Source organism: Panicum virgatum, chromosome 2K (genome assembly GCF_016808335.1).
Source record: "Panicum virgatum strain AP13 chromosome 2K, P.virgatum_v5, whole genome shotgun sequence".
NCBI lineage: Eukaryota > Viridiplantae > Streptophyta > Magnoliopsida > Poales > Poaceae > Panicum > Panicum virgatum.
The window spans coordinates 46,697,831-46,721,410 of NC_053137.1; the positions used below are offsets into that span (position 1 = coordinate 46,697,831).

The window sequence follows — 23,580 nt, forward strand, 5'->3', positions numbered from 1 at the left end:
GTTGATTATGATGGTGGGAAATGAGATGACATGCCTAAATATCCTACGAGGCCATGACCACCGGAGCGGGTGAGATCTCGCCAGCTTTCGCGACCGAATCCAGCTATCCGCCATCGCGAGGCAAGGGATCGTGGCGGCACGCGGTGCCCCGCCCAAGAAAGTGGAGGCATGGGCGACGCAATATCAGAAGGCCCCAAAAGGCGACGACGCCATGCCATGCCATGCCGGACGGACACGAGCCTGCGCGATCGCACGCGGGCTGGCTCGCGCCAGGCGCCCGCGCGCGTGCGTGCGCACGCCTCGGCTCACCCGCGCCGCCCCCAGCCGCGCACCGGCGCTCCAGCTCGGTGGAGCGGTGGTGCCCGGCGCGTCCCCCCACCACGGCACCACCCCAGCCGCGCGGCGAACCTGATCCCTCCACCTCGCAGCCTCGATCGATCGCCCCGCACCACGGTGGACAGCCGGCCGACCGGCGGCGCGCGGCGCGGCGAGGCGGCAGCCATGGCCACGCCGCGCGCGCACGTACGTACGTGCGCGGCCGCGGGGCGCGCCGCTTGTAAAGGAGGGCGTCTGAATGAATCATGGCGTGGAGGGCGGAGAGGCGCCGGCGGCCGGACATGCATGATGGTCGGCCCCCGGCGCGTGGTGCGCTTTTCTGCCTCGTTGTCCGGCGGCCGGCGCGCTCGATCGTGCTGGGTATAGCACCGGGGGAAAGTCGACGTTGACGCCAAGGGTTCCTCCACGTTTGTGGGCGAGGAGCGCGACACGTACATGCGAACATTTCGAATTATTTTTTTTTCGTTGAAACGAAGGCATTTGCTTTTTTTTTTTGCGAAGAACATGATCCGGGTCAGACAGATCGGATATATGCTTTGCTTGCACTAGTGGCGCAACAGATTTTGGCTCTGAGCTGTCATCTCCATTTTACAAAGAGAAAGTTCAAAAGGAATAATTAGTGCGTACTAGTACTACATTTGTCTACAGTGTTTAGGCTGATGCCATCTGGGTCTTTATTTGAACCGAACGCCTCTCACGGACCGGCGCTCACGGCTCACTTCACTTCCCCCACACTCGAAGCTCACGATGCTCCCCATGAAGAAACCGCTCCTTGGTCTCCTCCAGCTCGTCCTCGTTGCCTCCACATTTGCCCTTGCCTGCAGCGGCGCCGGCGCCGGCGCGGCGACCTACATTGTGTACCTGAACCCCGCGCTCAAGCCGTCCCCCTACGCCACGCACCTCCACTGGCACCACGCCCACCTCGACGCGCTCTCCCTGGACCCGTCGCGCCACCTCCTCTACTCGTACACCACGGCGGCGCCGTCCGCGTTCGCCGCCCGCCTCCTCCCGTCCCACGTCGCGGCGCTCCGGGCCCACCCCGCCGTCGCGTCGGTGCACGAGGACGCGCTCCTCCTGCTCCACACCACGCGCTCGCCTTCCTTCCTCCACCTCCCGCCCTACGACGCGCCCGACGCGGACGGCGGGAGCCCGGACGTCATCATCGGGGTGCTCGACACGGGCGTCTGGCCCGAGAGCCCCAGCTTCGGGGATGCCGGTCTGGGCCCCGTTCCGGCACGGTGGCGCGGGAGCTGCGAGACCAATGCCACCGACTTCCCGCCGTCGATGTGCAACCGGAAGCTCATCGGCGCCCGCGCCTTCTTCCGCGGCTACTCGTCGGGCGGCGGGAACGGTTCCCGCGTCAGCTCCGACCTCATGTCGCCGAGAGACCACGACGGGCACGGCACGCACACCGCGACCACGGCGGCCGGGGCCGTCGTGGCGGACGCGAGCCTCCTCGGGTACGCGTCGGGCACGGCGCGGGGCATGGCTCCCGGGGCGCGCGTCGCGGCGTACAAGGTGTGCTGGAGGCAGGGGTGCTTCAGCTCCGACATTCTGGCCGGCATGGAGAAGGCCATCGACGACGGCGTCGACGTGCTCTCGCTGTCTCTGGGCGGCGGCTCGATGCCGCTCTCGCGCGACCCCATCGCGGTCGGCGCGCTCGCGGCCACCCGCCGCGGCATCATCGTCTCGTGCTCCGCCGGGAACAGCGGGCCGTCGCCGTCGTCCCTGGTGAACACCGCCCCGTGGATAATCACGGTCGGCGCCGGGACGCTGGACCGGAACTTCCCGGCGTACGCCGAGCTCGGCAACGGCGAGACACACGCCGGCATGTCGCTCTACGCCGGCGACGGGCTCGGCGACGGCAAGTTCCCTCTAGTGTACAACAAGGGCATTCGCGCCGGCAGCAACGCGAGCAAGCTCTGCATGGAGGGCACGCTGAACGCCGCGGAGGTGAGGGGCAAGGTGGTGCTGTGCGACCGGGGCGCCAACTCGAGGGTGGAGAAGGGGCAGGTGGTGAAGCAGGCCGGCGGCGTGGGGATGGTGCTCGCCAACACTGCCCAGAGCGGCGAGGAGGTCGTGGCGGACAGCCACCTGCTCCCGGCGGTGGCTGTCGGCGCCACGAGCGGCAACGCCATAAGGAGGTACGTGGAGTCGGACGCCAACGCGGAGGTGTCGCTGTCCTTCGCCGGCACCGCGCTCGACGTGCGCCCGGCGCCGGTGGTGGCCGCGTTCAGCTCCCGCGGGCCCAACAGGGTTGTGCCGCAGCTGCTCAAGCCGGACGTGATCGGCCCCGGTGTGAACATCCTGGCCGGGTGGACAGGCTCCGTCGGCCCGACCGGGCTGGTCGCCGACGAGCGGCGGTCGGCGTTTAACATCCTGTCAGGTGAGCGCACGCATCGCTTCCTCTTTACGCATTCTTGCGCTCAAAAAAATGAATTTGATTCTTCTTCTTTAACTAGCATCAGTCTGTGAACGTTATTATCGTGGCGATCATTCTTTCGGTAGCATCTTGCCTTTTTCACCATGATGCCGTTAGCTTTCGCGTGCAGCTCGCGTGCGTCAAAACTATGATATGCTGGACACGCGACAGGCTTTTAGCCGCACGGGCGCGCTCTGACACGCGTTCGGCGACGCAGGGACATCCATGTCGTGCCCGCACATCAGCGGCCTGGCGGCGTTCGTGAAGGCGGCGCACCCGGACTGGAGCCCCAGCGCCGTCAAGTCGGCGCTCATGACCACCGCCTACACCGCGGACAACACCGACTCGCCCCTCCTCGACGCGGCGACCAACGCCACGGCCACGCCGTGGGCCTTTGGCGCCGGCCACGTGGACCCCGTCAGGGCGCTCTCCCCGGGCCTCGTCTACGACGCCTCCGCCGACGACTACGTCGCCTTCCTCTGCGCCGTCGGCGTCCCACCGCGGCAGGTCCAGGCGATCGCGGCGGCGGGGGCGGGGCCCAACGCGACGTGCGCGTGGAAGCTGTCCAGCCCCGGGGACCTCAACTACCCGTCCTTCTCCGTCGTGTTCGGGCGGAGGTCGTCGCGCAGCACGGTGAGGTACCGGCGCGAGCTGACCAACGTCGGCGAGGCCGGGGCCACGTACGCCGTCAAGGTCGCCGGCCCCAGCGATATCAGCGTGAGCGTCAAGCCGGCGAGGCTCCAGTTCCGGCGGGCCGGGGACAAGCTCAGGTACACCGTCACGTTCAGGTCGGCGAACGCCAGGGGGCCCATGGACCCCGCCGCGTTTGGGTGGCTGACGTGGAGCAGCGACGAGCACGAGGTCCGGAGCCCCATATCGTATACCTGGGACATGTAGCAGCGCTGGTCGTTATATATATTTGCATTGGGTGGGCCGGCGTCGGTGATGGCGGGAGGATTGCCGGTGGCTGGAAGAGTTGTGTCTTCCGGCGAAGCTCGGCGCCTATATGTGGAGGCTACATTATTATTAATTTGTTATCAGCTGCAGCCCAGCAAGCTATTGGTATATCTGTTAATCGGAAAATAAGGAAGATGTTAATTCTCAAGTGCCTGTTTTACAACCTCCTGTTAGCTTTAGTACTGTGATTCTTCTTAAGAACGCCTGACAGTGTCAACCTCACAACGTTGCAGTTGCCAGTTGGCATTGCTCCCCCGCCTGCACGTGCACTGCGCACTCACGCACACACGCACACACACACAGAGAGAACGGTGGCCCGATAGACAGGCTGCATGGATGACTGAAAAGGCCCACTAAAGTAGCGCTCCTGCAATCTCCTCCACTGGGCTTCACAAGTCTTTTGTGTCTTCTGTTCCAAAAAAGTCTTTTGTTTTTTTTACGGTCAACCGGGGGGGTCCCACCTGAATTTCATTGATGGGCTTTTAGGCAAGTCAAAATGCTACAACATTTGAGATTCAGCAATTTTACAACAGCCCAACACAACACAACACCTAGACAGGGGGACAACTTTTACAAATCAAGAGACAAAGCTAGGATACCAGCTAGAAGGACAGTCATCGCGTGTCGATTTGGAGCCACCATCGAACAGCATACGCGCCGGATATACCGCAACTATTGCACCTCCACACCACCCCTCGTAGCTATGCCGCTCCGCTGTCATCCTCCATCTGAGAGTCAGGCCAACGGAGAGGGGACTAAAGGCGGCGGGAGGGGCGCAAACCAAGGCTCACTGAAAACGACGATCTCCCCTTCAATGCCAATGGAGCCACCTTTGAAATCACATCCGGGCTCCCACTTACCACCATCCAACGCCGTGCAAGGGGAGGAATCCTTGCAGGGGAATGGCGGCAAAGTGGAAACACCCCCGGCATTATATTTGATGGCACCACTAGCGAGAAGAGCGCCGAGATGCCAAATGGAGGACACCTGCGCAACTCACGATGATCATCCACAGCTTGAACAGCTTTGCACCAGAAACCAACACCGGGGGTTGCCCGAGGACCCTGGCAGACCATGCGAAGGTGAGACACCCCCTGCGCATCGGGCGCAGAGCTTTCGCTGTACGGTAGCTACCTCAACCACGGCTATGGTGCGAGAGTCGCAAGACAACGCCTCCATGGAGGAGAACGGCGCCCGCAAGCATCGTCGTTGTCACTGGATATTGGAAACCAGGGATGGCTTTCGCCGGCGACTCCCGGAACACCTGCCCACAGGAACCGCGATGCTGTCCTGCAGGGCCAGGAAGTCGCGCCAGCCGCCGGCAGGGCGACACGATCATGGTGCCCCGGGCCTGCAGTAGAGACCTTGCTGAGGTCCAACGGTGTGGGCGAAAGGTGTGGCAGACGCAGGCTCGCCACCAACCCAGCAGACGCACGGCCACCGCGAAACTCCCGTATATGGCAGATTCGGACCCCCGGAGGCCGAAACCGGTCACCGAGGACCGCGCGGAGGGGAGGGTTGCCGCACACGGACGGCACGACGGTGTCTGGGTGGTGGCCGTCCCACATGTCGCCCCCAATGTGGAGACGCATGCTCCGCCCGAAAGAAGGCCGAACAGGACCCCCAGAGCTAGCGAATGGAGCACCCAACCTGCGGTAGCCGGTTCGCCAAGCACCGAGTAGGGCCCCTAGTTCCCCATCGGAGAGACTAGATCAGGGCTTGAGGAGCCCGGATCTGACGAAGGTAGCTGCACTGGGCCCTCAGAGCTCGCGAATGGAGCACCCTCGCTGGATTTTCATGGCTGTTCGTGTCTAAAGTTTGAGGAGAAAAGGAGTGAGGGGAGGTGGAAAGAGTGGGTGGCGGATGGTCACCGGATTCTGTGCCACCGCGACCGCTGCCGTCGCGCGCTGACCGCCGGCGGCAGCAGCCGTCGAGGGCTCCTAGGTGGGGTGTTTGGTGGGGGGCGGCGTCGCCCCTCCTGTCGCCTGAGAGCGACGCGGAGGGGTACCTCCAGTCTCGTTCTCAGATTTGGTTGCTTTCGATCTACTCCCCCCAAAAAAAGTCTTTTGTGTCTTCTTGGCCTCCCTCTCTCTCACACTAAAGCTTCCAACAGAGTCTACAAATTTGCAATGGCATTAAGGGAATTTATTCCTCCTGAATGTGCTCTAGGTTAAGCAGTTCTTGTGGAGGTTTTCATATAACTTGCTCTAGTTAAATTTTTGATGGCATTGAGGGAATTTGCTCTAGGTTAAGTAGTTCTTGTAGAGGTTTTCACATAGAGAGATTTCTGCTGATGGATCGAAGGTGTCGACAATCAGGAGCTCCTTCCATCTATCTTTTCGAAAAAAGCTCCTTCTATCTGAAACCTGTCTGCAGCTTCAAGCTTGCACTACTTTCTCCTGATCTCCTCTCTGCTGCCAACGATCAATGGCATTCTCTTTTATCTTCCCTTTATTGTCGACGAAGTGTCAAGCTAATATAACCTCTCACATCATGTATCACCGGCATAGCCAGAAGCCCAGAATACGTTGTGCTCCCCCCTCCCGTGGCTTTCGACAGTAAGATCAATGACACGTGGGGTCATGGCTCCTTGATCCTGCTCACCTCAACTGACGCTTTGGCCCCATATGGCAGCTGGCTCAAACACCCCTCTTCCCCGGAGCCACCGGAGCAATTCGCCCCCCGTCTCGCCTTCGCCGCCACCAGCAGCCATTGCCCAACCCCAACACCGCCCCCTCCTCCCCCTCTCCCTTCCCTCACACACTCTCATAGTCCTTAACCCTAGATCCCAACCCACACTCACAGCGCAATCACAAACACATACCGCACTCCACCACTCCTCCCGTCCCGTATCCCGCCACCTCCTCCGGCTTGCTGTCTCCAGGGAGGCGGGCGCCAGCACTGCACAGGATGGAGCGCCCAAATGCTGGCGGCCTGTCTCATCGGCGGCCTCGTGCTGGTTCGCCACGGTGCTCGCGCTCCACCTCGCGGGCCCCAGTATCGTTCCGTCCCTGCCGCCGCCGCCCCGTGCGCGTCTATATGGACGGATGCTTCGACATGATGCACTACGGCCACTGCAACGCGCTGCGCCAGGCGTGCGCCCTCGGGGACGAGCTCATCGTCGGCTTCATCAGCGACGACGCGCGCAAGGCCAACAAGGGAACGCCCGTTACGGCGCTCCGCGAGAGGTGCGGGAAAATTTCTCAGCGAACACCCCCCCCCCCCCCCCCCCGAGAAAACCGATAATCGCGTTTGCGTTTATCGGTGGTGATCGGTTTGTCAAAAATTCTCGGTAATTTTGAATCCGTACCCACACTTTCCTCCTAGTCCATATGTATTCTCATTTTTATGCATTGTGACATCTCATCTTTGTTTTGAGATAATCTAGATTATTTTGTGAACGGTTTGATGATTTTTTTTTCGATAAATTTCTGAGAAATTCGATAAACACGTTTATCGGCATCCTCCAATTTTTTTCCTTACCGGTTAAGTCAACGAAGCCTCCAACCTCATACCACCCTATCATTGTTTTTTTTTTAATCTCTGATGTGTTGCCTAGTGCAATTCTAGCATACGGATGTGCAACACAGGTTTCTAAAGTAACGTATTTTCTTTTTTCATAGTTACTCACAAAATTGTCTTCGATCATTTCACTACTGCAGTTTCCACAAAATGGGAACAATCCATAGGGTTTTATGTGATCTTGTGGCAGTTATCTATTGGTTCATCAAGATATTCAGTTAAAGGGTAAGAGGCTAAAAGTGCATCGGTGCACTTGGTTTAATAAAGTATATCGGTACTTGGTTTGACACTTTCTGCATACGCAAAAAATCCTTAAATCATCATTTTTTTTTCTCAATTTTATATTATGTTCCATTACGTGTGACCTGGCTGTCTGGAAATTTATGTTTTTCTGTGTTGTTATTTTTTCTGATTCATTGGATGTATCAGAGTGTATCAAGTATCATGCTCCGTTATTCCTTTACATTCTATAATAAGGCTATGATCTTTCTTCTTTCAATGTAATACAGAATGATAATGGTCCCTTCTGTGAAATGGGTGGATGATACCGTTCCAGATGGACCTTACACTATAACTGAAAAATTCATGAAAAAGCTATTCGATGAGTACAACATAGATTACACTATCCATGGTGATGATCCTTGTTTTCTACCAGATGGTATTGATGCATATGCCCTTGCCAAAATGGCCGGCCGATATAAGCAGATTAAAAGAACTGAGGGAGTGTCTACGACAGATATTGTTGGTACTAATTTCACTTTAGTTTTTCTTTTCGGATTTCGATGTTAGACTTTGCTTTGCTAAGAATGGTTTTTTTGAAGGGCAAACTGTGGGGGAGTTCCTCAGAGCTTTGCTAAGAATGATATTGAGGTATGAATTAGGAAATTTCTAGGTTCTAAATCTCAGTTGCTTTTTATTTCTGAATTCTGATCGAACCTCACAGCTGTTCTTCGATTTTGCAATTGATTCTCGATCTACCAGGAACTTATTTTGTCAACAATTGTACTGTCCAAAAGATTTCCTTATCTGATCTGTCCTTTAGGAAACCATGTGAACCTAGTGTCATATTAAGAAATGTTTAAGGATGAGCAGTCCACTATTGTTCTTGTTCCAATGGCTGCATGAACCATAAATCTTCTGTTATACCCATTTTCTGGTTCTGAACTCCAACTTATTCAACCTTGTGGGGACCAATGAATTTGTGATTCCTAGATAATACACCTTTTTTCTGGTGATGGAAAGGCTTTATTCCCATGTTGATCAAGCATTGCTTCATGATATGTATGCTTCTGTGTTAAGAGGGAGGGAAGGAGGGTCACCTTCTGAGGCCCACAGTCACTCTTCGCTGCAAAGGCAATTCAGTGGTGGAAATGGTCAGAAAGTTGATGATAGTGGATCTTGAAGTTGGAACTAAAGTACCTCATTTCTCCTTCCTACATCTAGGCGAACAGTTCAGTTCTCAAATAGGTCTGAATTCTACAGTTTCACATGCATTAATATATCATTTTGTTCCTTTTAAAACATATCATTTACTTCTGGTTTTTCTTTTTTGAATAGTCTGCTGATAAATTAATATAGCTCTTTTGGTAACTTTTACTAACAAATTATTGTTATTACAAGAACTGATGTTCAAAATTGCTTGCTGGAGACCTTGTCTTGTCCATAATGTCAGTATATTCTGCGGTGTTACCCTAAACGTTTAAACGGACTAAACGGCTACCTACCGTTTAGCTATTTATTCAGGCTAAACAACCATTTAAATGGACTAAACGGTAATTGAATGGGATAAATGGCTGATTAAACTGACACGGTAAGCCACTGTGTAGCGTGTATACGGCGTGTACACGGGCTAAACAACTGTGCACACGAACAGTGATATTCTGGAAGTATAACAGTGGGAATAAAATCTGATAAGTCCTTGAATTGTCAGAAAAATCCATATGGTTGGTAGTCCAACTGTTTATTAAATGCATTTGAAAAATGTTCATTAAATGATTGTAAAATTTAGTTGGCCATAGTATACTCCATTTCTTGGGAACTGGAAGTGAATGATTTAGTTTACTTGGTACAACTATTGGCTCTTAAATCTAGACGTGAATTTGAAATATGTCCACTTGTTCTTTCTGCTGACTGTAGAATTTCCTGATGCAGGGTCCAGGTTCAGAGTCTCAGATAGTTGACATAGATGGTGCATCTGATCTATTCCATGCTGGAGATGTTGAGGTAAGTGTGAATTTCCTTTCACATGGCCACCCTTCCAAAAGAAGGAAAAGAAAGAAAGAGGAGAAAACCATAGTCAGCTAATAAGTCAGCCTATAGAGATACAAATGCCTGCTTATGCTTCTGTTGGCTGTTCCTGTTTTGCCATTTTCGTTTCTGGATGGCAGCAAACTGATTTAACCCTCCAAAGAATAGTGATTCAGACAGGCTTGTTAAGCCGACATAGGGATGATGTGTGCACTGGTTTAATTAGTTAGGGGATTTATTTGCACCAATTGAAATGTAAGCGATGAAAGTTACACTTTGGCAATACTTAAGGGATGGAAAATAAACTTTTCCTAAAAAATAGTTTTTGTATATCGTTGCATCCAAGTTCTAGCTTTGATGCAAACTAGGATATGTGTTTTTTCCAGAGCTACCCAAATTCTAAAATCTAAACCCTATGCCAACTAGATTTCAGCTTTGCTTAACTGGTCCGGACATAAAAAAAAAAAACTCGGCCGGGTGGGGAAAGACCGCCCCACCGGTATTAACTTAAGAAGAAGCCTCGGCTTCCCCGACCGAGAAAATCCCCGAACCCTGGCCCCGCCCTGACACTGGGAGACGTAACCCTTGGGAACTGTGCCTGGGCCATGTAAGGGTCCTCAGGCCGACCTGGGCCGTCTCACAACCAATGCTTTGGCACACGGGGCCAGCGAGGGGATTTTTTTACCCTCAGCCTGAAATTCGCTCCCACGGGGAGTCGAACTCAGGACCTGAGGGGTGCCGCCGGAGTGACTAACCAACTGGGCTAGCATCCTTTGGCGGTCCGGACATATGTTAAGTGTGCACCAAAACAGATGTAATCAGTGTCCTCAGTTTGTCTAAAGTCGAAATTGCTTGCATCAAATCACCAAGTAGAAGGCACATGCCATTTATATACATAACTTAAAAGGTTAACAGTTGAGCCCTCATATGTATCAACTATCAAGTATTGACCAAAGCCATGTAAATGACAATCTGCTGCAATTTTCGTTATGAATATCAGGTTATGTGGTTATCCGGAGCTATCTAACTTTTCTAACTTCCTCGTTTTGTCTGCAGATTACTGCATTCAATATTTTATTGTTTTTTCATGTCACAATTGCTGAGATGGACTATGCAAAGGTAATCAAGCTGTGAGTTTATTTGAATACACACATTTTACGCAAAATGATTGTCAATTGTGTATTTATCAGGATGATTCAAATACATATGCTGTTCAAATGGCTATGGGTATACATGTTATTTGATTCTGTCCTGTTCATATCAATGATGTGCATATGAGAGCTATTGTTTACTGATTTGAAAAGTGCTGATGCATTATTGCTTGAGTAAAGCTTCTTGCATGTGTACAATAAATACTGGTTGTTTTCCTGGGACCAATGACCAATCCCCCCTCTTATATTACGCTTGGCAACATGTTCTTTGATGTGTGGTTGTTGTGGTTCTCATTTATTCTGGTCCATGGATCTGGTGTGCTTTACATTCATTTTTGCTTTTTTGCAGAAGTGGAGAAGGAAGCCAGTGAGAATACTGTGACAGTAAAAGCTTTGTCAATGGGGAGTAAGTTACGGTGAAGATGTTGCCTGGATCATGTGAGATTCCAAGCTTTCTTCATAAACACAGCAGGTCCAGAGTTTTACCATCTCTTCAGCACGTTTGGTGCTTTGCTAACAATAGCTTAGGGAGCATCAGGGGTATCATGGATGAGTGACTTGCAGAGGCAATTAATTGGGCTCAGGCTAGAAACATTTTCATCATTTCCCCAGTGTCTCCACCCTATTTTTACCCTGTATATGCGCCACCTTTGAGTTGTCTGTTGTTTCCGGCTGAGTTCCATTTGAGATCTATAGGTTTCAGAATTGTGTGGTGCAGTAGGAATGTTACCTGATAAACTGTGCTGCTGCTGCTGCTGCTCCCTCGCTGAGTTCCATCTGCATTGCATGCGCATCTCGTGGCAGTCCTTTTCTCTTGAAACCGTTGTGCTGCAGGATTGAATGAACATGGACTGTCTGCTGTCGGCGATAGCAACAGTGGCTGATGGTACACCTGGGTAGCTGGATGAACCGAAGGTGGGTTGGTGGCACGTTGGGGTCTGACGATACGATATGGATCTGTGAGTAACTGAATTTGACAAACGGTTGCTGCCAAGCTGCTAGGCCTGGGCTCCCTGCCCGCTTGCTACATTGATGTCGTGGATGGAAAGGGATGTGCTACCTGTGATCTACATCGAGACCAGCCGGGGGGCACACACATCTGGATGCTGGGGCTGCTCCTGCTTGGTCTCTTGCGAACAGCTCCTACCGCATCTGCCGGCTGATTGATTTGCTTGCCAACATCGGTTTCGCTTTGATATTGGATTAGGACACTTGTCCCCTGTTTCTTGGTGTTGTCCATCTGACTCGCATGAATGCATGACACTGGCAATGGTCTTGCGAGCAGGGGTGAGTCTAGACTCTAGTGTTTGCTCTGTTTGGGTAGTGGGCAGGAAATCATTTGTCTTTCACGCGGCCCTAATTCACGGGAAAGATTCAAGATGCAGAGGGAACGAAGAGAGAAACTGTTCTCCAGTCATCAGCAGTTTTTGCACCATCCTTTTTTTATGCGATTTTCCCTGACTACACTGCCATACACGTAGCTCAGGGGGTTGAACAGTGCATGGATCGAATTCTTTTGCACGGAAACGAAGAAGGCCACAAGCTTGCTAGTAATGGCGCAGTAATGGACAGGGCAGGTCAGAAGGGGGAGAGATTTCCGCTGATGGATTGAGGCCTTGTTTAGTTCACTTCAAAATTCTAAAATTTTACAAAATTTCTCATCACATCAAATGTTTTAACCCATACATGAAGTATTAAATGTAGCTAAACAAAATAACTAATTACACAGTTTGTCTATAGTTTACGAGACAAATCTTTTGAGTCTAGTTAACCCATGACGGAATAATAATTATCAAATATAAATTAACCCATGACGGAATAATAATTATCAAATATAAATTAAAATACTACCGTATTTTACACCCAAAACTTTATGCATTGAGTCCCAAAGGTGTCGTGGACACGACAATTCAGGCTGTGCTGTGGGACAAGACGAAGATCCGGCTGTTGCATCTTCCAACGAGCAGACCAGCTCTGACGCGGGACCGATTCTCTCACATGGTCCTTGCTCGGGTCAGGCCACTGGGATTATCCAGGCCTTGTTTCTTCCATCGTGGGGGGCTGAAATGGATGAAATCCTGAATTATGTGTGTTTTGTGCCTTTCCTTGCAACTTGTTGCTTCCCCTTTTTTCTCTTCGTGGAACCCATTCCTGCCTGCATCACTGCATGCGCATAAGATCTTGAGGGAGTACTATAATATATATGTATATATGCTTTCATTTTCTGTAAGCCGTAGCTAGTTTGGTTCAATCAATTTTCATAAAACCATTTCCTTTCAAAAAAAAATCATAAAACCAAGTGTCCAAGAAACAAGCCCCAGCTCAATCAATGGCTCCCTCAGCTCGATGGATGGATCCTTGCACGTGCTTGCTTTCGCGTCAGTCCTCAGTAGGACTGCCATTGAAGTGAAGAGCAGGTCAGCTTTCGTCCTGTAGCTCGGGCGTGCACCTGGAAAACAATACGAAATCTAAAAGCCTCCAGTGAAGAACTTTTGGCCTGAACTAACAAACCAGACCTAGTTACTATTAACAATGATATCTCCAGCAGCAGGCTGCCACATATCTAGAGTAATTAACGCATCCCAAGGAGTCTTAAAACTTGTAACCATGTGCGTGCACGTACGATCTCGTAGGCGCAGAGTGTAGTACTCCCTCTATTCACTTTTGATAGCTATATTTCAAAAACTTAAATGTTCAAAAATGATAGCTATATTTACTATTAGCATGGGTATTGACAATAAATAGCACTAGTTACAAAGAGTTCCTAGTTAAAACATTGGAGGACCAACAAAAAAGTCTGTGACATTTATTAGATTGATAAGCACACTTGTGGTGCCCTTGGTCATTGTGTCATATGGAAATATATCTATCAAAACTGAATGGAGGGAGTATACAGATACACAACTAGTGCTTTGTCGCAACAGAACAAGCGCGTTGCACGTATCATGCCCGTCTCCCTACAAGTTGACATCTAGCGTGCATGCAGCGGAGCCCATCTAGGGATGAGTACTTTATGGGAATCGACTGAAGAGAAAACGATAAGCTCTACCAGTCCATCTCAAGATAATTAATCAAACAACCATTGATCAAATAAATGGAGTACTAGTCACATGTACGCTATTGACGTGACAAGGTAATTTATTGCACATGATGCGTGGCCTAACGACGAGCATGGGGGCTCTCTGAAACCCTGCAAGCCGATGCAAAAGCCAGGAGCTACTGCAGGTGCACGTTCTCCCCAACTGTCACTGCGGTGCAGGCATTTGTTTACCTGCCCATGCCGCCTCCTCTCCTTTCCTTTTCTTTGGCCCTATTTGTTTTAGCTTTCTACAGCTTTTGCTACTCCAACTAATTGAAAAAGCACAAAGCTCCACCAAAGGAACCAGCTTCTTCGAGCGATGAGAAGCTGCAAAAGCCTCCCGTTACACTACAAGCGAACAAGCTCGCTGGGAGGAGCTTCCCAAGCTTTTCCACTTAAACCGGTCGCCCCTTCCTCATCCTCGCGCTGGCCGCTGGCCGCTGGCCGCCGCTGCCCATCCATGCGCCGCCGCCGGCGCCCTCGCTTCCCTGCGCTCCGGCAGCCACTGCTCCTCCCCTCCGCAGTGGCCGCTGCCGCTCCTCCCCTCGGCGCGGGCCGCCGCCGTTCCTCCCCTCGGCTCGCTCTCCCGCCGGTCGGAGCTTTCTATCTCCCGTCCCTCCCCTCCCCTCCGCAGCAGCTGCCGCCGTTCCTCCCCTAAGCGCGGGCCGCCGCCGTCCCTCCCCTCGGCTCGCGCTCTTGCTGACTGGAGCTCTCTCCCCCCGCCGGCGGCCGACACGGCCGGCAGGTGCCGAGGACTGAGGCGGTGGAGGCGGCTGCAGGCGCCCGCGGCGGCGCGGGATCCGCTGGCGGCCGGCGCGGCCGACGGGTGCCGAGGCGGTGGAGGCGGGGCTGCACGCTGGGACGGACGGGCTCACGCGAAGCGGGGGGCAGGACTGCGGGCGGATGGTGTCTGTGCCGAGCCGCTGTCTGCCGGAGCTCCTCCCTCGCGCCGTGCTCCCTCAGTGACACGGCCGACACCCACAATCTCCCCCAAACAGGCCTTGTTAGCTTCTGGGAAAAACAGCTTTATAGAGAATCAACCTGAGCTTTTTCCAAGTAGAACTTTTGGAGAAGCTCAAGCTCCCTAAACAGGGCCTTTATCACCAACGAACTTTGCTAGCTCTTGCCGCTACACTGCAGCAGCAGGATCATTGCCGGAAGTACTGCTTGCTCTTGCTGTGCTGCTAGCTGTGCACATTAAGCAGCTGGCAGTTATAGGCCACCAACGAACCAGCATGGTTACATGGATCCCAAGCATAATCATTAAACAAATATAAGTAACCTAGAGCGATAAAGGTGATCCTGTGCCTACGGGTAGAAAAAAAGTTGGTGGGTTGAAGAAAAGAAATAAAGCAGGTGACAGATGCTAACTGTATTCTGCAGGGCCTCCGACTTTTTTTTCCCTGAAAGATTAATGGCCTACAACTGCGAGGCATGCAGCAGCAGCAGCAGCTTTGTTCATCGTGATGGTGCGTCGCTTTTGCTAATTCCAAGGTACAAGATCTTCGCCTGCTGCGAGTGTATCTCCCTCGTTCGCCTCCCCTTTTTCTCCACGCCGCACCACATGCAGCTCTGCTCTGCCTCCATCATTGCCACGGGCCTCCGTCGTGCCCCCCCCCCCCCCCCCCCCCCCCAAAAGCATCACAGGTTTCACAGGCAACGCACACGCTTTGCCACTTGGCTTGGCCGCTTGGGGACGAGACGACGAGATGGCTCCATCCATTGCCTCAGCGTGCTCGGCCTGCTGCTTCGGCTCCTGTTGATGCAGCTGCTGGCCTGGTGGCTGGCTGGCTGCTACTGCTGCTGTTGCTGGCAAGCAATCAGGCTGGGGCAGCAGCAACGCCGGCCGGAACCCACCCGTGCACAATTGCACATGCCCGTGGTCCTTCTCCCTTGTGCCTGTGCATGCAGTTCATTTCTCGCAATGGAGGGAGGGCCTGTTTCTCGGCGCTTTCCCCACCTCATTTCATGGTCGGTTTCCTCTCTACGTGTTCATGACCACAAACTCCTTTCCATTTCTGTTGGAGACAAGCAATTAAGTGGTTGCTACTTCACATCATGGCCCAACAGCTTTTTATCACCGAAAAGGGAGACATTGAAACGAGATACTATCCTCCAGAGCCTCAAGGATGCTTTTGGTTGAAGAGCAAAGTAGAATGGAACGGTTCCGTTCCACGGTAGAGGAATGGAATGACTCCATCTTCATATTGGGTTGGAGGGACCTGATGGCTCCTATTTGGTTGGAAGGATGATCACCACTTGACGTCTTGTTCTGTTAGTTCCTGTTCTATTCATTTTTCTCTTGCTTGAAATGTTCCAAGACGAATTGAAAAGCTCCCTCCATGCTGTCCATAACATCAAAGCCAGCTACATGTGGTGTTCATCGTCCCTACAAAGCTTTTTATCTCAAGAAATATGACACAAAAGACAATGCAACTAAATTTTTATTCAAAAGTAATAATAATGATTCATTTCAAGACAACATCATACATATTGTGCTCCTGAGCCCCTACCCCCTTTTTTTCTTTTCTATCAGGGTCGAAAAATATCTTCTAGTTGGTCCCTGTTAACTCAGCAGAAATGTCAAAAGAAATAATCATTCAACAAGAGAAATCATGGGAAGTGGTGGATCCCTCTGCTCATGTTCATAGTACCTTGTTGTACTACTTGGTAGGGCTAAAATAAATCTTCAAAATGCCCAGTAAGTCAACTATTATAGACACTGTATCTACAATATATGGAGCCGTTGATAACAGAAGAATTGCACAACTCGAGTTTTTTTTTGTTAACCTGCAGTAAAGTCACCCATTGGCCTATTTATCTGTAGAAAAATGGTAATAAAAATGTTTAAATGGTTATAAAATTATCAACATATTATTTTAAAAAAATTAGTGTTTAAAATATTATAATAGACCGTTGCATTGTAACATATTTTAACATATTCTAACTTTGCCACTGTGATGGTGTACCGAAAGACAAGACGTGGTGAAGGGGCGTGGGAATAAGACATGCTTGAGAGATGGTGAATTGTGGTGCAGAACCGGCGTATGAGATCAGAGTTGCTGCTTTTTCCAATAGCTTCCTTTGCATGGCAGTCCGATATATCGTCTTAATGGTTCCACCATTGCAATCTCTTTATTCACATCACCACTACCACGATATTTGAGGGATGAGACTTGTTTAATATAGTACCTTGCATGTGAGTGATCCACCTAGAGAATACGAAGAGAAATCTCATCGCCAGCTCTAGTCTAAACGGTAAATTCTAAATATTCGTCACCTATCTTTTAACTACTACCCCATTAAAGAAAAATAAGTCATTCTAAAAATTGTAGTATAAATTAACAAGAAAATAAAATGACCATGTTTGCTCCTATTTATTATTCATATTTGGTACTGATCGATTCTTGCATGCATCTATACTTTCTAAATAGGATAAAATAACTTATTTTTTGAACAAATTTTGAATGCTAAAATAACTTTTTTACGGAGGGAGTAATTATTCGAGCTAAACGCCGACTATTTATGGACGATTATTAAACGGGGTAAACAGATACAACTAGTCGCATAAACGGGCTCAATAGCCGAACAGGCGAACATTACGGCCGTGTGCAAGCAGTTCTTCCGCCAATCCACCTCGCGCTCGCTCTCGCGCCGTGCAACTCCTTCCCGGTTTTCTTTTATTTCCGATTTTTTTGCCCCCCGGCCGTGGTGCTCCACATCCCAACTCGTGTCAGTCTAGTTTCCGATTTTTCATTTCCAGCCGGTGGTGGGCCCACCACGACGTCGTTTTATTAATAGTAGTGAAGAGATGCTGAGCCGCACCGTGCTGCAAAAATCTGCGATCGACACCGTCAGGAGTTCAGGACGAGTCGAACTCGTTTCTTCGCCGCCCGACGCTCTCCTCCCGCGCGCCCGCCGCTCCGCTCGACCCGCGCCTCCATCGCTGGATCTGCGTCGAGCCATCACCGGTGAAGAGCAGGCACCAGGTAGCCCCTTCCCTTCTCTTCCCTTCCCTTCATCATGTGGTTGCAACGCATCACCGTGTCCTAATGCAAAAGCTTCCTTTTTTTTTTCTTCTTCTTCTTCTAGCGGCAGGAAAAGGGTATTTCGATTTTCCCTGCAGTTTGTGCGTTGTTCGTTCTCTCCTCGAGCAAAGGATCCTAGAATCCTCACTGCGGATGTGAGCTGATATTGCAACTTGTAGATCTACCTCTCATGTGTGTCGGTTTGTTGCAAAAATTGAATGTGTTAAATTTCCTAGCATACCCACCCCTCTCCCCCACATTTCCCATTTTTCCTTGCTCTACCGAGGTCGAGCGCGCACACTCTCCACCACACCACACGCCGTACTCACACGCCTCACAACTCATCCACCCGCCCGCAGCTCTAGCCGTCGTCTATCTCGTGTCGTCTCCGAGTCGGAGGAAGAAGCGAATGGCATGAAGCAACCTGCCAAGAATGAAAGCCTGGGTTACCCCTGGTACAAGTAGAAGAACACCATCAACTGAGCCGCAGGGAGGAGGGGAAGGAAGAGAGGGAGATGGGCAACTGCGGCACGCGAGAGGAGAATGCCGTCGTCGCTGCGCACGCGCAAGGTATCCTTCAAAGTTTGCCCTCGGATTTCTTGGGGACTCTTGTCGGTGGTGCTTTGGAATTTGGATCTCACGCTGGGCACTTCGGATTGCGTCAAAATTTGGCTGGTGGATTGGTAGCTTTTGGCTCTGGGTTCCCTTGGTTGGTTGGGTCGCCGCGGATTGCCAAAAATGATTTATTTCCTTCTTTCTTTCTGTTGTGATGATGGCTTTTGGTTCATCAGTATTCTCACAATGTCGATTTTGTTGCAAAATTCGATTTTTCTGGGAGTCCATTCCAAATCGGCAGCATGAAAATTTGGCTCAATTAAAATTTTAGGTCAATTTTTGCTCAAATGTTTCTTTTTAATACTTTAGTGGGGCTTTTGATGAATTGTTATGTTGATTTTCGCCTTGGATACCAATCAGCCTTAGGACTCTGGTTTTACTGCATTTGCTCAGGTATTTATCTTCTTTGGTTGAAAACTTGTTTGATTCTTCTTGTCACCATTCTAGGTTGTTGTTCTGCGATCTCTTCTCTGCTACATCTTCTGTTCAAGCTGTTGTGCTTCTCCATCTTCTTGGTTTTCTATAAAATCGAGTGGCAGTTTCCCCAGCGAGTGCCATTCTGTGCCCTCCTCCACACAATTGATTTTCAATTTCGCATGGATGAAAAAAAAACAAGATCCTCCAAGTCGAATAAACATAATCTGTTCTAGTTGCTACTTGCATTTTCTAAAGCAATTTGAGTTTTTTTTTATAATTTGCATGCACTGTTCAGCAGATCTGGTCCCCTGACCTGTTCACCCTTGCTGTAATCAATCTGTGCTTGTAAATATATTGCTTATTTTTTCCCTGCTTCGTACTTCGAAATATAAGTACAGTAGAAGCTATTATTTTAGGGAAAAGGCCATTTAATGGATGCTAGCAGTTGGCCACTCATTCATTTCCAACTGTTCTTATGTTACTTCTATATATAATCACCAAGTAGGAAATTGGCATTCCAGCATGAGTAGCTATCTTTTATTCAGTCCTCTTTGCAAATGCTGATAATTCTACTTAAATTCTTGAATCTTATTTATTTCTTAATGTATTCGTGACGTACATAAAACTGACTCAGAATTTTCTCTAGTGCTTTTTGGCACTTTTATCTTATACACGCAAGAAATCCTTGTAACTTAGACTAATCAATTCTGCAGTGATCTGATGGGCAATAGTACTTCATTTTTCCTTCATTTTTTGTTGTCGAGGACTTGAATTTACTACTGAATATCATATTACCATGTTCTCAGTTCAGCAGCTCCACCTACTACAACATCCTGCCAAGAATGCCATCGCCGATAGGAAGCACACCCGTACCTCATCAGATTTAAGTGATCCCTCAACACCTAGGAAAATTGAAGATGCCAAGAACATTTCCATATACAATGATGTGATTGCCTTCACATTGTTTGAGCTCGAGACAATCACAAAGAGTTTCCGTGCTGATTATGTTCTTGGTGAAGGAGGATTTGGGACCGTTTACAAGGGTTACATAGATGAGAATGTCAGGGTTGGGCTGAAGTCACTTCCTGTTGCAGTCAAGGTGCTCAACAAAGATGGACATCAAGGGCACAGAGAATGGCTTGTAAGTAGCCAAGTTGTTTAATATCTTTCATGCTTGAAAATTTGAAAACACAATAGCTTACTTGCATGCCAGAAATAGCAACATTATTGAGCAAAGAAACCTGATGCATTAAGATGGAAATCTATGAGCTATTATGATTTTTAATGGTTAAGCAAGTGTGAATGACTGCTAGTAAAATGCTATTGGCATATTTTTGCACATGGAAGTTGATAGCTATCATTCTTATTTATGCCAAGAAAATAATTGCTTCAGTATTATGTTTTGCTCAAAAAAATATTGAAAAGGTTTATTTATTCATCTTATGTTTTTCTTTGGTCAGACCGAGGTTAACTTCCTGGGGCAATTAAGGCACCCGAATTTGGTGAAGTTGATCGGATATTGTTGTGAAGATGACCACCGGCTGCTTGTCTACGAGTTCATGTTTCGAGGAAGTCTAGAAAACCATTTATTCCGAAGTAATCCTTCTACTCCTGTTTGCCAGATCGTGAATGATATCATAACTGAGTTTCTGTCATGCCACTGTTTACATACTGTATTCTGTTTTCTTGAATGTCATCCACTGATCACAACACATTGAACTGATAAAAAAAATATAAATGATGTCACATTTCTCATTTTTGTAACTGCTGTTGGTACGATCTAACTTCTCTAACCAGCATATGGTTTGGCATATTTTATTTACCTATCAACAACTGATTCGTTACCTTTTGAAATTCTTACATGTCATCTCGAAATTTTGCAAAATAACCATTGAACATCCAACTGTTGAACTTTCTGATGACTCAACATCCTGGATGATTACTTGCTCTGTAAACTGTTTCTTTAGCTAGATTACAGGTGGTACCTAGCTGGCTACCATCTATTTTGTGGCTTATGTATTGACCCTTTTAGGTAACTTCCCAATTTGACAATATACAATTATTTTAAACACTATCTGCTTGAAGATACCAAAAAATAATCCATTTCACATTTACACACTACCACACTTCTGTGTTAAGTTCTTCTGCATCTGTTGATTTTTGTAGTGCTCCTCTAATTATGGACTATAGTTGTTACTTGCTACATTTCTTAATGCTTTATACAAATTGGCTCTGTCCCCAACAAAAGGAGAAACTACTGAATGCTTTCCACTGCTAGCATGTATCATATGCAATGCTAGTGCACTATTTTCGCTGATTCAATCACAATGAACTTTTATTTGATAGGAAGGAAATTTTACTGATCACGACATCCTGTTTGTCATATTCTCAGAGACAGCTATGCCATTACCCTGGGGTACTAGGATGTCAATCGCATTGGGAGCTGCTAAAGGGCTTGCTTGCCTCCACAATGCTCAAAGGCCTGTCATCTACAGAGATTTCAAGACCTCAAATATTCTGCTGGACTCTGTTGAGTGTTAATTGCTTGCTCATGCTTTCTTCTCCCTTTTCAGTTCTATGCATCAACACGGGATTTATCTTTTTGTTTCCATTGCCACAGGATTATACAGCTAAACTGTCCGACTTTGGCCTGGCAAAAGCTGGCCCTGAAGGTGATGAGACTCATGTATCAACACGGGTGATGGGAACCTATGGTTATGCTGCTCCTGAATATGTCATGACTGGTACATTCCTCCTTGTTTCTCTTGCTTGCTAATCATGTTCCTTAGAAGATATCACCTGACTGTCTGGATATGAACTTCTACATGTCAAATTTTAAGACACAAAACTACTGTTTCTACTCCATTAACTGAGATCACATATATTACCATTTCCTTCTTCTTTCAGTGTTTAAATATTACTTCATAGCTAAAATGTATGGTCTCAGTTTGTAATATTCATAATGCATGATCTGATTAGTGATTATCACATATAGATTGTTTACTGCTTGTTTCTGCATTTGAGAGCAAAGTATGACCAATGTAGTATTTGTCCGTCTTTGTCTATTCTTCTCATGTATATAATACCTGATGGGCAGGTCACTTGACTGCCAGAAGTGATGTCTATAGCTTTGGTGTTGTCCTTCTGGAGCTCTTGACAGGGCGCAAGTCAATTGACAAGTCACGGCCCAGCAGGGAGCAGAGCCTGGTTGACTGGGCCCTTCCGAAGCTCAATGACAAGAAGAGGCTTCTCCAAATAATTGACCCGAAACTGGAGGGGCAGTATTCGGTCAGAGCTGCTCACAAAGCCTGCAGCCTTGCATTCTACTGCTTGAGCCACAACCCCAAGGCAAGGCCGCTTATGAGTGATGTCGTTGAAACCCTGGAGCCATTGCAGGGAAGTGGCGGAAGTGATGGGTCCGGTCAATCTTCTGGCCTTCCTGACTATAGGGCTCGCCGCAGGCTAACCGGGAACAGTGTCCACTTTAGGGCCATCCCAAACCCCAAGTGCTCCCCTGCTGTCCCAGCATGCAGAGTGAGGTGATGGCGATGTTTAAATTGCTGCTGGAATGGGGCCCTGTTTAGTTCTCATCCCATAAACCCTGTAAACACAAAAAAACCGTTACATCGAATGTTTCAGACACATGCATGAAGTACTAAATGAAGTCTACTTACAAATTTTTTTCATAGATGGGCTGTAAATCGCGAGACGAATCTAATGAGACTACTTAATCCATGATTCGCAACAGTGATGCTACAGTAACCATCCGCTAATTATTGATTAATCATGGATTAATTAGCATCATTAGATTCGTCTCGTGATTTACAACTCATCTATGCAAAAAGTTTTGTAAATAGACTTCATTTAGTACTTCAAATTAGTAAGATTCCAATGCAAAAAATTTTTGCGCTGGAACTAAACAGGGCCAGTTGTATATTATTATGAGGTCTAAAACCGTGGGTGGTGTGGGTGCATGTGTGCACCTGTTCTGTGGTGTTGTGTTTGTTTGTGTTTTTGGGTTTTGGCCAGCGTTTTGATGTGTAAATTTGATCTGCATACTGCTGCTTGTAAGGCCCTCTATTTTTCACAGTGGTCTTCCTTGACTGAGCGAACCCTGCCAAAACAGGCGGGTTCAGGATTAACCCTAGACATGAAAGGCTGAATGAAGAGAGGTTGGATGGTTGCTATGATATATGGTGCTGCTGTCCATATTTGTGGAATCAGTTTGTATTAAATTTCTTGACAACTTTCTCTTGTTTGGTATCCCGCCACAGGGAACTCATTGTTCTGTTATCGAAATTGTAGTCATATGACCTCTTGACTGATAAGGTTGATATTGTTGTTGTTACCCTAGTCTGCGATCTTGACATGGAATGGCTGCCGATCAGTGGTGCTGTTTTTCAGGCTGTACCAGTTTGCAGATACAAAGTTGTGTTTTCAAGTATCTATATCCTTCTCAGCTAATTCGATGGATGCTATAGCCTATTTTCTTGCTGATTCTAAGATTCTTATCTTACTATTCATATGTTACAGTTCCGAGCAAGTTGCTGCAGCTGATTTTGTGGTATTTGAATCTCGCACCATCTCTCTTCTGCTTAAAGGGCTTGGTTTTACAGTGCCATTATACATTGGTGGTTTTGTCTCACTGAAACTTTCTGATTAGTCAAATAAACTTGAAGGACTTGCCCTCAGCAGCTGTTAGTGAGGTGATTCATCTCTTCTTATCTTTTTCAGTCTTCTTTGCAAAGCACAGTGTAGCTTGGTTAAACTCCCTGCCTTTGTGAATTTAGTCATATAACTGGAGCC

The 23,580-nt window shown here is 48.8% G+C and overlaps 2 protein-coding genes and 1 long non-coding RNA gene across 18 annotated transcripts; all 3 read left to right on the top strand.

Moving 5' to 3' along the window:
* The first annotated feature begins 967 nt into the window (after positions 1-967).
* On the top strand, positions 968-3,863 carry LOC120679946 (subtilisin-like protease SBT1.8). Its single transcript, XM_039961609.1, has 2 exons — positions 968-2,722; positions 2,976-3,863. The coding sequence occupies exons 1-2, from the start codon at positions 1,084-1,086 to the stop codon at positions 3,653-3,655; spliced, it is 2,319 nt and encodes a 772-aa protein (XP_039817543.1). The 5' UTR covers positions 968-1,083; the 3' UTR covers positions 3,656-3,863.
* A 2,476-nt stretch (positions 3,864-6,339) lies between these two features.
* LOC120679957 lies at positions 6,340-11,859 on the top strand. Of its 11 annotated transcripts, none has more exons than XR_005677418.1 (7): positions 6,352-6,903; positions 7,893-7,978; positions 8,059-8,107; positions 8,537-8,704; positions 9,389-9,460; positions 10,541-10,603; positions 10,985-11,397. It is a non-coding gene; the product is annotated as an uncharacterized LOC120679957 (long non-coding RNA). The 11 variants fall into 11 exon arrangements; XR_005677403.1 differs by having other exon boundaries at positions 6,353-6,903; positions 7,893-7,982; XR_005677401.1 differs by having other exon boundaries at positions 6,872-6,903; positions 7,378-7,982.
* A 5,651-nt stretch (positions 11,860-17,510) lies between these two features.
* Positions 17,511-22,451, top strand: LOC120679989 (probable serine/threonine-protein kinase PBL8). 6 transcript variants are annotated; one of them, XM_039961654.1, is made up of 8 exons: positions 17,554-17,703; positions 17,807-17,934; positions 18,102-18,312; positions 19,581-19,915; positions 20,235-20,370; positions 21,167-21,303; positions 21,395-21,518; positions 21,872-22,451. In XM_039961654.1, exons 3-8 carry the CDS (start codon positions 18,258-18,260, stop codon positions 22,315-22,317), a joined length of 1,233 nt encoding a protein of 410 aa, XP_039817588.1. In that variant the 5' UTR covers positions 17,554-17,703; positions 17,807-17,934; positions 18,102-18,257; the 3' UTR covers positions 22,318-22,451. The 6 variants fall into 6 exon arrangements, with proteins under 6 accessions (XP_039817574.1, XP_039817594.1, XP_039817588.1 ...); XM_039961647.1 differs by having other exon boundaries at positions 17,807-17,897; XM_039961672.1 differs by having other exon boundaries at positions 17,555-17,703; positions 17,813-17,934.
* Positions 22,452-23,580: the final 1,129 nt, after the last annotated feature.